The sequence below is a fragment of the Silene latifolia genome, chromosome 1, assembly GCF_048544455.1.
Source record: "Silene latifolia isolate original U9 population chromosome 1, ASM4854445v1, whole genome shotgun sequence".
Taxonomy (NCBI): domain Eukaryota; kingdom Viridiplantae; phylum Streptophyta; class Magnoliopsida; order Caryophyllales; family Caryophyllaceae; genus Silene; species Silene latifolia.
Genome location: NC_133526.1, coordinates 28,569,046 through 28,582,067, shown reverse-complemented (window position 1 = coordinate 28,582,067; position 13,022 = coordinate 28,569,046). Strand labels below are relative to the sequence as shown.

The window sequence follows — 13,022 nt, the reverse complement described above, 5'->3', positions numbered from 1 at the left end:
TCTTAATCAGTAATTCCTTTCCTTACTCTTTTTCTTCCTTTATTTTTAATTTATGATGTTGTTTATTCCTTTATTTTTCGTTCTTGTTCTTCCCTTATCTATGTTTAGCTAATTCCCCTGCTAGGATTTAGGGGAGTCTATGAACCGATGTTAATTGCTAATTAGGTTTACGAATTTGTCGTTGTTGTTAAGTCTATGTTGTTAATCACTGCTTTAATTGTATCTAGCTAATTGAATCGATGCATTTAGCCGTTTTTAACCTTGGTAAGCCTTGACCTAGACCGGAAGGTTGGAAGGGGTGAGACCTGCAGTGAACATTAGGATGCTTTAGTGAGGGCGGAAGCTAAGCTAATAGTATTTTAGGGCGATTTGAGACCGGAAGGAGATATTCATTGCCCCTTAGACCGACACATCGACTAATCTGTGACTTTAACTGCAATTTACTGATGTTCATTGATGAATCGACATCCTAGTTTCCTCTTTCTCTTGCTAATTTCTCTTATCCTTATTTCTCTTACCTTTATCTTATTTAGTTTAGTTAAAACATTTCAAACCCCCCAATCGTGACCTTAGACGGACCGAATAGACAAGTAGATAGTGACCGCCTCCCTGTGGAGATCGACCCTACTTACTGCTAGCTTATGTTAGTGTAACTAGGTATTTTATTTTTGGTACCTGACGACGGTATCAAATTTTGGCGCCGTTGCCGGGGAGGCAACTAATTTATCAAATTCTGTCTGTTTTTAGCCTCAAGGGATTTTTCCCTTGAGGTCGTTCTAATGTTTTGATTTAGTGCTGTTTTGATAGGCCCTACAGGTCCTACCTAGACAGTTCTAGATAAAATATTGCCAAAGGGAAGGCTTGAGTACCTTTGACCCGTCACCCATGTTCCATTATATGGCGCAACAAGTGATTTTCTGCGGGAGATGTGGTGCTGCTGAGCACAATGCAGCTTTTTGCTTAGCTGAAAATGACGAGGTCTACGCATTCAAGCAGCGTAGACGAGCTAATCAACCTTCTATAGTTGTGCCGCCACATCCACTCTATCAGCGAGGCTATCAAAAGTCTATTTATCTGGCCACCGCAACAATAAGCTCCTCTTCCTGATAGACAGAAAGAAGAGATTGCGGAGCTGAAATCCTTGATGAAAGCACTTGCACTCAAAAGGCAAGAATATGATAGACAAGTTTGTGCGCAAATTGATGAGCTCGAGTCTGACATAGCTCAGCTAGCTGCTGAGTCGAAAATTAGGCAACTAGAGGAAGCCTGCGTTACCTACGCAGAGCGGTTTTTCCCATGAAGAACCCGAGTTACCTAATGCTGATGATGACTTTTATGACTCGGATTGCGAAGTTCTATCAGATAATGATGCCTTACACGAGGATTCCAGCACTGTACAGCAAGAATCACTCGATCGAGTGAAATATATTGGTCGATCGAGTGAAACACCTGAAGAAAGGTTCGATCGAGCAGAAAATTCCACTCGATCGAACAGTTGCTTAGAAAAAGTACTCGATCGAGTTGATTTATGTACTCGATCGAGTGATTATCATGAGGAAAGCTCTCGTTCGAGTAACATTTTTACTCGATCGACTGATTTGGCCAGGGCGAGCAACGATTTGTTACTTGGGTTCATTTTAGACGACAATTTTGATGATGACAACGGTTATGGTGAGTCTCCCCTTTTCAAAGCCGAGTTAGATGCGCTTGAGGCTGCGATTTACGGGACGGAATCCACAGAGGAGGGTGACGAGAAGACAGCTGAGTCGGTAATTGCTCCTAGGACGGATGAGGTAATATATTCTTTTGTCGATGATTCCGACTGTGAGAGCAACCCACCTGAGGTAGTTAACGATAATTTTATTATTGTTTGTTTGAGTAGTACATTACCTCATTTGACTTATGCTTCGCACTTTAATGCTATACCCCCTCCCTGTTGGTCAATTAATTTAACGATCTTTCACCGTTCTTGTCATCTTAATGTGGTTAATCTGAAACGATACCCTAATTTATTGGTAATTGCTCCTGAGCTCCTTTATTTTGTGGACAAATTTAGGAGCTGTCATAGGAAATTTGTTAGGCTTAAACGGTTGTACATTTTTATTTCCTATATCTTTATTCCACTGTGGTGCTACTTACATTTTTATGTAGCACATGCGCAGCTGTTTGATCGGTTGCTGCGCGCTTTGAGCTGTTTTGACCAGGTTAACTATAGAGGCTCGAAGAAAAGAAGGTCGAGCTGGGACCTATCTGAAACTAGTGCTACCCGGGAGGCGACCCGGAGAGATTTTATTTTTTTAGTTGTTTTTCGAACATTTAAGTTTTTATTTTGTTTAATAATCAGTTCTCTCGATCGAGTTTTCTTGCTTTGATTCGCTTCCTATGACGCCACTACGAAGCTATTAGTGACCTCCCACGTTGCTGGCTGGTTTGGGGAGGTCCCTTATTCGCGCAATCTTGTGAGCTTTCCGCATCTCCACTCTTTCTCTTTTAGTTTGCATTTCCTTTCCATGTTTTGGTACAATAGGGGCATTGTACGGTTTGGTTTGGGGAGTTTATGCATCCATATCTGTGTCTGCATGTTGTCTTTATTGCATTTCTATTATCACGTTTAATTTCTGTTTGCATTGTTGTTTATTTTTCATAAAATCAAAAATCTCATAAAAAAATTGAAAAATTCAAAATTTTCACGTTTATTTTAGCATATAGGTTGAGTCGGAACGGTAGATTTCAATGATGAAATTGCACTGCATTTGTCTTTTTGCTTAAGCCTTGCATTGAACTATATATTCTTTTAGCTTTGTCTTTTGCATATCTATGAGTTTATGTTGAAATTTAGCTTGAACGAATAGACTTGACCTGAAATTTTGGCAAGCTACTTATAATTTCTAAGATTTAGAGCCGTATAAACTGGTGTCATTTGTGACCAGTTTCATGTAGGATTGTGAGTAGTTACTCCTTGCATAACATGTATCATCAATTTGCACAAATATGAAATTCAATTGCTTTTTGCCTGCATACATTCGGGTTAGTAGTTGGTGTCACATGCAGGGAGGTGCTTACAATTTCCCTTTCTTTCATTTTTACCCATAAACTCCACATTAGCCAAATTTGCCTGTTGACCTTTAACTACATTCCAAATTTAGCCTGCCTTGTCAAGCTAGTTTAGATTGTTTTGCGGTATATAATTTATTGTGCCAAGTTTGGCTTGTATCCATTGATTTGGAGTTGGTATTTTATGAAGAAAAGGAGGATGAAAAAAGAATAAAAAAACATGAAAAAAAAAAGAAAAAAATAGAAAAAAAAGAAAGAAACCGAAAAAAAATAGAAAAAGAAAAAGAGGAAAAAAAAAGACGTTGTTTGATGAGACGGTTTCGCTCCTATGCTTTATCTGCATTTATTGAGGAGTATTTTCAGTTCGGTTTGGTGAGTTTTGTGCCAAATGAAGGGCATATGTGCTTAATTCATAATTGAGTTGGAAATGGATGTTGTCATATGGTTTTGTTTAGGTACTAGCTTGGCTGCCTATACCTCCACATTCCCATAAATGTTTTGCCTTTTCTTACCCATTGCCTCACTTTACCATATTTTTGTAAGCCCTCGGCTGTGACGGACCTTGTTTGGTTGGAATGTATGTACGGTAGCTAGAATTGTCTATCATATTGGTTGCATGCATGTCTATGTGGGTCGTAGTTTAGGTGAGTGACTATATTTCTTTCTCTCTTACATATATATGTTCACCCTTTGCTTCATGAGAGAAGAGTGACCCGTGAGAGTCCATTATTAAAGGTCTTGCAAGGTCGACGGTTCAGCTATTTTATAAACATCTTATAACTTGTTTGCATTTGACTGCTTTGCTATAAGTGTTAGTCTACTTGCATTAAATTGGTTTAAGTGGGCATTTGTAGCTAGCTCTGAGTTATCTTTTCCGTTCCCTTAGTTTGCATTTAGTTTGCTTGGGGACAAGCAAAGTTTTGGTTTGGGGAGATTTGATATGTGCATTTTATATAGTCCTTTTTGGCCTTTTTATGCACGTATTTCTATGCTATTATCGTAGTTTTATGCTACGAAATGCCCCGAATTGTCTACTTTGGTTTCTCTTGTATTATTTACAGGTATGAACCGAAAAGGAGCATAAACTAGCCTAAAACATGTCCCTATGCATGCATTTAGGAGATGAGTTGGGTCGGAGCTTGCCAACTACTATTTTGAGATGCGCAAAGAAGTAAGATAGCTAGGCGAGCAAAGAAAGAACTTCAAATTGCTAGTGCCGATTTTAAAGAGCTATATCTCAAGTTATACAACTGATTTTCAGGTGATTCTAATTGGATATGTACGAATGTCCTCTTAGCTTTCCAACGCCACCGGAATCGCCCTGTTTGCCCAAGTAACGAAGAAATGGCAGCCGTTTGAAGTTCAGTGCGCGAAGAAGGAATTGTGCGCTGGAAACCACTCGATCGAGTACAATTGTGTTCGATCGACCCCTTTTTCTACTCGATCGAGTAGTGCCAAATTAATAAGTGTTCGACCGAGTACCAAAAGTACTCGACCGAGAGGTTTTAGCTTTGTTTTGCTCGATCGAGTGATATAAAAGTCCTCGATCGAGTATTTAGCTATTATACTCGGGATTTTTAACCCGTGTTAGGTTTATTTTATGTTAATAATGACTTCCCTATATAAAGGAAGTCGGGATTAGGTCATAATTATCCTGGATACTACTAGGACGACGCTTCTATCACACTTCATGCTTTTCCTTCTCTGTTTTCACTGTTAAACACTTTTCCACCATTCTTTTCCGGATCTCTTAATCAGTAATTCCTTTCCTTACTCTTTTTCTTCCTTTACTTTATTTTTAATTTATGATGTTGTTTATTCCTTTATTTTTCGTTCTTGCTCTTCCCTTATCTATGTTTAGCTAATTCCCCTGCTAGGATTTAGGGGAGTCGATGAACCGATGTTAATTGCTAATTAGATTTACGGATTTGTCGTTGTTGTTAAGTCTATGTTGTTAATCACTGCTTTAATTGTATCTAGCTAATTGAATCGATGCATTTAGCCGTTTTAACCTTGGTAAGCCTTGACCTAGACCGGAAGGTTGGAAGGGGTGAGACCTGCAGTGAACATTAGGATGCTTTAGTGAGGGCGGAAGCTAAGCTAATAGTATTTTAGGGCGAATTGAGACCGGAAGGAGATATTCATTGCCCCTTAGACCGACACATCGACTAATCTGTGACTTTAACTACAATTGACTGACGTTCATTGATGAACCGGCATCCTAGTTTCCTCTTTCTCTTGCTAATTTCTCTTATCCTTATTTCTCTTACCTTTATCTTATTTAGTTTAGTTCAAACATTTCAAACCCCCAAATCGTGAACTTAGACGGACTGAATAGACAAGTAGATAGTGACCGCCTCCCTGTGGAGATCGACCCTACTTACTGCTAGCTTGTGTTAGTGTAACTAGGTCTTTTATTATTAAAGGTCTTGTAAGGTCGACGATTCAGCTATTTTATAAACATCCTATACCTCGTTTCCATTTGACTGCTTGCTATAAGTGTTAGTTTGCATGCATTAAATTGGTTTAAGTGGGCATTTGTAGCTAGCTCTGAGTTATCTTTTCCATTCCCTTAGTTTGCATTTAGTTTGCTTGGGGACAAGCAAAGGTTTGGTTTGGGGAGATTTGATACGTGCATTTTATATAGTCCTTTTTGGTCCTTTTATGCACGTATTTCTATGCTATTATCGTAGTTTTATGCTACGAAATGCCCCGAATTGTCTACTTTGGTTTCTCTTGTATTATTTACAGGTATGAACCGGAAAGGAGCATAAACAAGCCTAAAACATGTCCCTATGCATGAATTTAGGATATGAGTTGAGTCGAAGCTTACAAACTACTATTTTGAGATGTGCAAAGAAGTAAGATAGCTAGGCGAGTAAAGGAAGAACTTCAAATTGATAGTGCCTAATTTGAAGAGCTATATCTCGAGTTCTAAAACTGATTTTCAGGTGATTCCAATTGGAGATAAACGTTTGCCCTCTTAGCTTTCCAACGCCAACAGAATCGCCTTGTTTGCCTAAGTAACGAAGAAATGGCAACCGTTTGAAGTTCAGTGCGCGAAGCAGGAATCGTGCGCTGGAAACCACTCGATCGAGTACAATTGTGTTCGATCGACCCCTTTTTCTACTCGATCGAGTAGTGCCTATTTAATAAGTGCTCGATCGAGTACCTAAAGTACTCGATCGAGAGGTTTTAGCTTTGTTTTGCTCGATCGAGTGATATAAAAGTCCTCGATCGAGTATTTACTATTATTATACTCGGGATTTTTAACCCGTGTTAGGTTTATTTTATGTTAATAATGACTTCCCTATATAAAGGAAGTCGGGATTAGGTCATAATTATCCTGGATACTACTAGGACGACGCTTCTATCACACTTCATGCTTTTCCTTCTCTCTTTTCACTGTTAAACACTTTTCCACCATTCTTTTAGGATCTCTTAATCGGTAATTCCTTTCCTTACTCTTTTTCTTCCTTTACTTTATTTTTAATTTATGATGTTGTTTATTCCTTTATTTTTCGTTCTTGCTCTTCCCTTATCTATGTTTAGCTAATTCCCCTGCTAGGATTTAGGGGAGTCGATGAACCGATGTTAATTGCTAATTAGGTTTACGGATTTGTCGTTGTTGTTAAGTCTATGTTGTTAATCACTGCTTTAATTGTATCTAGCTAATTGAATCGATGCATTTAGCCGTTTTTAACCTTGGTAAGCCTTGACCTAGACCGGAAGGTTGGAAGGGGTGAGACCTGCAGTGAACATTAGGATGCTTTAGTGAGGGCGGAAGCTAAGCTAATAGTATTTTAGGGCGAATTGAGACCGGAAGGAGATATTTATTGCCCCTTAGACCGACACATCGACTAATCTGTGACTTTAATCGCAATTGGTCGCGTTCATTGATGAACCGACATCCTAGTTTCCTCTTTCTCTTGCTAATTTCTCTTATCCTTATTTCTCTTACCTTTATCTTATTTAGTTTAGTTCAAACATTTCAAACCCCTCAATCGTGACCTTAGACGGACCGAATAGACAAGTAGATAGTGACCGCCTCCCTGTGGAGATCGACCCTACTTACTGCTAGCTTCTGTTAGTGTAACTAGGTATTTTATTTTTGGTACCTAACGACGGTATCATCTAACGATTAAAAGGTAGAGAAGTGTAAAAGTATATGCAAATTGATCAACAATATCTCTTTATATAGGTCTTCAAAGAGCATCTCCATAAAGCCTCATAGTGTATGAGCATAATTACCAAAATAATGGAAAGTTAAGGAGTTGTCGGAATCCAATGCTAAGTCAGTCCAAGTGGCTAGAAGTTCAAGAGTCTTTGTTTTGCCATATTCCAAATGGCATTTTGCCACTCTGGGTGGCATTTCCTCGTGATGCTTCTTTGCTTTGAACTTAGTCTTTGGGCTTTGACTTGATTTAAAATCCACACTCACATGATATCTTTAAGTCAATACCAACTTCTAAAGAAGCCCTCTCCATACATAACAAGAAATCAATCCAATTATCCCATAAAAACTCACAAGTCTACTACCAACCCAACATAAGAGACATATGCAATAAAATCAACATGTTAGGCTTGAATCAAAGTCTAGTCAACACCGTCACACGAACAATGGAGTAAGCATCGAGGCACCACACACGGTCACCCTCGTCTTGTCAGTCCAAAATGCTTTTCCGTCCTTGTTCATAATTTCTGCGTCTAGTCGTTGACCCACGTCTGATTGAGATGTAACGTTAAACCGTTTTATACCTCAGATAATGGCCCCGTCTGCAGCTTCGCCCAACAAAAACAATGACAATAATGGAGATCTCACAACCGCCCGGTTAGCTAGCCTTCTCACGGCTCTCAAAGTCACCCTGAACCGTGTCGAAACCCGTAACGACACTCTGGAGAACAAGGAAATTGGAGAACCCAACCTTTAACTCTTAACTCAAACTGAGAAGAGGCTCAAACGCTTGGAAGAGAAACTCCTAGACCGAGGGAATAAAATCCACATTGAGATAAACCGTCGCTTTGAACCCGTTGGGGACCAACTACCTAACAACTTCACTTTAATCGATGTGCCCAAATTCAAGGGGTTTGAAGATCAACTTAACCATATACGAGCCTTCAAAGACTATATGTCCATCAAGGGGGTTAAGCAAGAACTCTTCACCAGGATTTTCCCGTCCTCCCTAGAGCTAGTTCCTCGTGAATGGTACTACTCCCTTGAACCAAAAAGCATTGCTAGCTGGGATGAAGTTGCCATTGAATTTTCTAAGCAGTATGTCGACAACGTCGAAATTCAGGCTCGTACCCTTGAGGTCCTGATCCAAAACGACAAGGAGGGATTAACCGATTTCCTAACCCATTGGAAGAGGGTAAGCACCCAACTCGCGAGAAAACCGAGTGAAGCAACCTTAGTGGAAAAATTTGTCAACAATCTCTGCCCAGTATATGCTAACCTTTTGAGATACCAAAACATCAAGACTTTCCAAGACTTGCAAATCCTGGGAACCCGTATTGAGGATGATCTGCGCAAGGGCGTCTTGGCCAAAACCATTGGCCAAGGATATCAAGGATCTACGTCAACTGGAACCCGTTCTTATTGTCAAACAAACAAAATTGATGAGGTCAATCTCTTGGAACCAACTTGGGTACAATATATGCTAGTGCTCTGAAAAGATTAATGGAACAAGGGAAGTTGCAACCAATTGGGCCTACTCCAGACCCACCTGAGGTAAAGTAAATCTGTTTCTTGAATCCGAAAGCCTATGGCCAATACCATCAAGGCAAGGGCCATGACACCGAAATCTGTTTCAAGCTTAAGCATGCCATTTAGGACATTTTGAGAAAGGCAAGTTACCTTTACCTCCACCTACTAAACTAAACAATAAAACCAACCCCTTGGAAATCCATGCTATTTAAGATGACGAATCAATTATGGATTGTTCCCACCTCATTCTACCAGTCTAAAACGAGGTCAGCGTCCTAGGGGACGAAACTCACGATAGTATGTTCATCTTTAGCGTCGCATGCATGCTTGCCATGTTCCGACAAATCGAGAGAACCACTGCTAGTCTCTCTGAAAGAATAGCCTGGTTTGAAGATGCACATTATTCGGTCAAAAAAAAACTTTGACATGCAAAAATCCTAGTTACGGGACCCAAATACAACAATTATTATTTTCCAAATCGTAACTCTCGGAAAGATAATCGATTTGAAAAGAAAAAAATCGTCAATTGAACTCGTAAACACGAGTTATGGCCTAGGTAGCACGGACACTCCTCCTAATCGGCCTTCCCGTGTCGGACACCCGTGTCGGACACGACACTCGTCGGACACACGTCAAAACGTGTCGGACACGTGTAAAGCCGTGTCTAACTTTCATCTTTTATTTGGGCACGTGTCCATGGTATTTTGAGCCGTGTCCATGGTATTTGGACACACCTTCAAACGGAATCAAGTTGAATTTAAGGTAAATGGCGTGAAATTGTTATATGGTTGAATTTGGTGGGAAATTAAGTTGGATTGGGCAAATGATGTTCTTTAGACTAGTAATAAGATGTCGAAATAGATTGATTATAAGTTGGTTTTTGGTTTTGGAAATGAGAATGAGTGATAATTAACGTCAAGTTTTACTTTCACTTATTTAAATTTAATATTCAATACTTTTTCAAAATTAAAATCACACATAAATAACTATAACATATATATTTTATTAAATTTAAATGACGTGTCCCGTGTCCTAAATTTCATGGGATGCCGTGTTGCGTGTCCGTGTCCGTGTCCATTTTGGTGCTACCTAGGTTATGGCCTCTTAAAGTTTTACGGATAAAAAAATCGTAACGCAAGTTTGTACAGTATATAATTTGAAACACAATCACATTTGGGTGACAAAAAATCATAATACAAGAAATCAAGAATAATCACAATTTATGGTGACATTTTATTGCACAACCCCAGAAAAGCACAATGAATGAATCTTACAAATAGCTCACTATGAACAAGTGGAACAACAATGTGAGACACTAAGTTCGTTAAAACTGCCTTACACAAAATTTTGGTGCGAGATATGTAAAACTAAAAAAATATGGTTAGAGTCTCATCTTTTAGACGATTTTTTAATTTTGAGTGTATATTCAACATCATAAGATGCTCTAATTTCAGTGATCGGGATAAAAGTCGTGAAATGTAGTACATCCGTCAGTTTCCTAAGCATCTTGAGGGGCAGGAGCAGCAGCACCACCAGAAGTTGGCCTATAAGTCACAATATAATGTGTCAAATTTCGTTGTCAACATAATACTCCCTACGTCCCAGAAAAATGTTGAGGATGACTTGTGCCAAAAATAAGGTTTAAATCGGCGAATTGAAAAAAGAAACTTACAGGCCAACAAAAACTTTGAAAGCGTCATAGATAACCCATTGAGCACTGGTAAGCGTTCCAATCGTGACAATCCGAAGGGGAAGGCCTCGCGTAAAAAGACCCCATACTCCAAAGTTTTTCACGGCCTGTAAAATTAGATGCATTTTTAGTTTGTACAGGTACAATCATTGTGACAAATGAAACAAGGGACAGGGGAAACATACATCGCCAACAGATGCGCCCTTGGCGCTATTGAGGTATGAGACCAAGTTGTCTGCAGGATGTGATACAACCGCGCATAATACACCAGCAGCGTATCCACCTACTGAGGTCACCCCAAGCTGCAGCGCCTTGCTGCACTCGTCTTTTGGTTTGGGAACGACGTGTTTGTACAATTGCTCCACTATGTTCTCGAAAGATGAAAACTTCATCATTGTATCTGTCACAAAATCCAATCAAATTCGGGTCTTAATTTCATTGTAAAATCAAGTGAACGCAAAATCTGACAGGCCAGCGACAACTAAAACAGTGATACCCCAGTGTCTTAAGGGCTCCTGCAAATTGCGGGGTAATGAAGATAACAAACAAAATGACGGAAATAATGGACTTACATGGAATTTGACGGCCCCATAGAGGAGTTAAACCCTTGTACAATCTGCATCAACGTAAAAGTATATTATTACGGAGGACAAATTAGCGCAAGTAAAATTGAAAGCATGCTCTAGTTAATAAAACAGCATTCTGCATTCATACCCTGCGAAACCTTCAGACTTGATCAATTTAGGAAAACCGTCAGACATGCCTCGAGCAAAGCCGGGTTGAGTCTGAACACGAACCTTGACAGCCTCGAAAGGGCAAAGTGCAACATCAGCAATGACTTCAGCAGAAGCAGAACCAGCTAGGTAGATCAGGGTTTTGTACTTAGCCGCGTTTTCAGGACCGGCTAAGTCTGAGTAGTATTTCTTGAAGTATTCGTAGAAGCCGTATTTGCAAGCTCCCTGAGCACTGTATCCTATAAATGTTGGTGCCCAACCCTTGAACAACCCTCTTAGTCCTTGTTCTTTCATTAAAATTCCGAATCCAGATCGTATGCTTTGGTACTTTGCTGGATCAATCTGACGAAAACAACCTCATTTCTTAAGTGCCTCAAACATTTGTCAATGACATGAAATGAAAATGACTCCGTATATGACTATGACTTCAATCATCAGTTACGAGTAAATATAATGAAATGTATGCTCTTGTAAAAAAAGACGGGGTAAGAAAAAAACCTGCATGTTACACTTAACAAGATCAAGAGGGGTGACAGCCATATGAGTAACGCCACAACAAAGACTACCACCAAATGTACAAGCCGCGTAAAATTGTGGTGAGTACATTTTTATTTTCTCATTCGGAGCCGCTGCAAATACGTTACTGGTCTCCATAGCTACTCCGTTCGACATCAAAGATGATTTCGACGACTGTCCTGATGTTAATGTGCTCGAAAAATGGTTCGACGAATACAAAAACGATGGCATTAAGGGAGTTTGATGGGTTTTAGAGGTTTTGTCGAGGATTGTTGTCATAATTTTATTGTTAGAGAAGATTAATTATTGTTGATTAAGAAAAATGGGATTTTTTGTGAAAAACGGGACTATATAACATAGGACGGTCCAAAATGGTTGCTGATTTATTCAATTTATTCCACACTTTTAGGAGTCATTTCATTCGTTATTTCCTTTGATTTGTATTCTCATGAATCATGAGTAACTAGTCTAAATTCTAGAAATATTTGATGTCTGCGATTCAACCTTTTACTTTTCTTGTTTTCTCTTTTGACTTGTCCTTGGGTAGAAATGTGGAATTTGAGATGACTCCATTACAAATTACTCCCTCTCGTCTCGGTTATTTGTCTACGTTTTATTTTAGGTGTTTCAACTAATTCTTTGTTTTTCTATTTTAGAAATGTCTTTGACAGTCTATTACATTCTCCACGCCCGATTTAATCCACTTGTCTAATCTATAATTGATATCTTCGTGTTTCCTTAGTTTTATGCCAAAACCAAAGAGAAGCAAATAATTGGGACAAAGTAAGTACTACCCAATTTGACATTTTATTTTTATGCATTCACTTACTCAGCAACTCTCCTATAGGACCGTCCTATAGCATAGGACTGGCCCAAAAGGAGAGAAACCCAAAAATAACACCTCTAAGTTAATTACTATTCTATTTTTATTTTAACAACACGACATTTTATGATAAAAACTAACATATTTAAATATACAATTTATTAATATAAAATTTTAGGTTATCAAAATAAAATATTTTTTTTTACAAGTATATTAAGGACTTTTGGTTATTTGATTAAAAAAAGGGAGCTTTAAGTAATTGTTTGGGCTTTTGGATTATGGGTTGGTCTTATGCTATAAGACAGTCTCATACAATAATTTGTGTCACTTAATACATGTGATTATAAGTGTCTTGATTAGAAATAATGAATACTATATGACGGTCTTACATAACACTAGTTGACATGTCTTATCTAACGATAACGCTAAGACTATTGGGATCGAGCCCATACCAATAACATTTCTTTTTAAAGCAGAAATGCATTCTACCTCGGACTATTA

At 38.8% G+C, this 13,022-nt stretch overlaps 1 protein-coding gene across 1 annotated transcript; it reads right to left on the bottom strand.

Moving 5' to 3' along the window:
• Positions 1-9,960: 9,960 nt before the first annotated feature.
• On the bottom strand, positions 9,961-12,081 carry LOC141657705 (mitochondrial phosphate carrier protein 3, mitochondrial-like). Its single transcript, XM_074465058.1, has 6 exons — positions 11,681-12,081; positions 11,163-11,524; positions 11,021-11,064; positions 10,634-10,848; positions 10,431-10,555; positions 9,961-10,302 (listed from the first exon to the last, which is right to left on the bottom strand). The coding sequence occupies exons 1-6, from the start codon at positions 11,975-11,977 to the stop codon at positions 10,257-10,259; spliced, it is 1,089 nt and encodes a 362-aa protein (XP_074321159.1). The 5' UTR covers positions 11,978-12,081; the 3' UTR covers positions 9,961-10,256.
• Between the last annotated feature and the right edge of the window lie 941 nt (positions 12,082-13,022).

What these genes read in the sequence shown, in the direction of transcription:
- LOC141657705 (XM_074465058.1), bottom strand. Translation starts at nt 11,977, where the DNA reads ATGACAACAATCCTCGACAAAACCTCTAAAACCCATCAAACTCCCTTA. An exon ending in TTGTTAAGTGTAACATGCAG is followed by an intron (nt 11,525 to 11,680) that starts GTTTTTTTCTTA and finishes TGTTTTCGTCAG; the next exon opens with ATTGATCCAGCAAAGTACCA. An exon ending in AAGTCTGAAGGTTTCGCAGG is followed by an intron (nt 11,065 to 11,162) that starts GTATGAATGCAG and finishes ACGTTGATGCAG; the next exon opens with ATTGTACAAGGGTTTAACTC.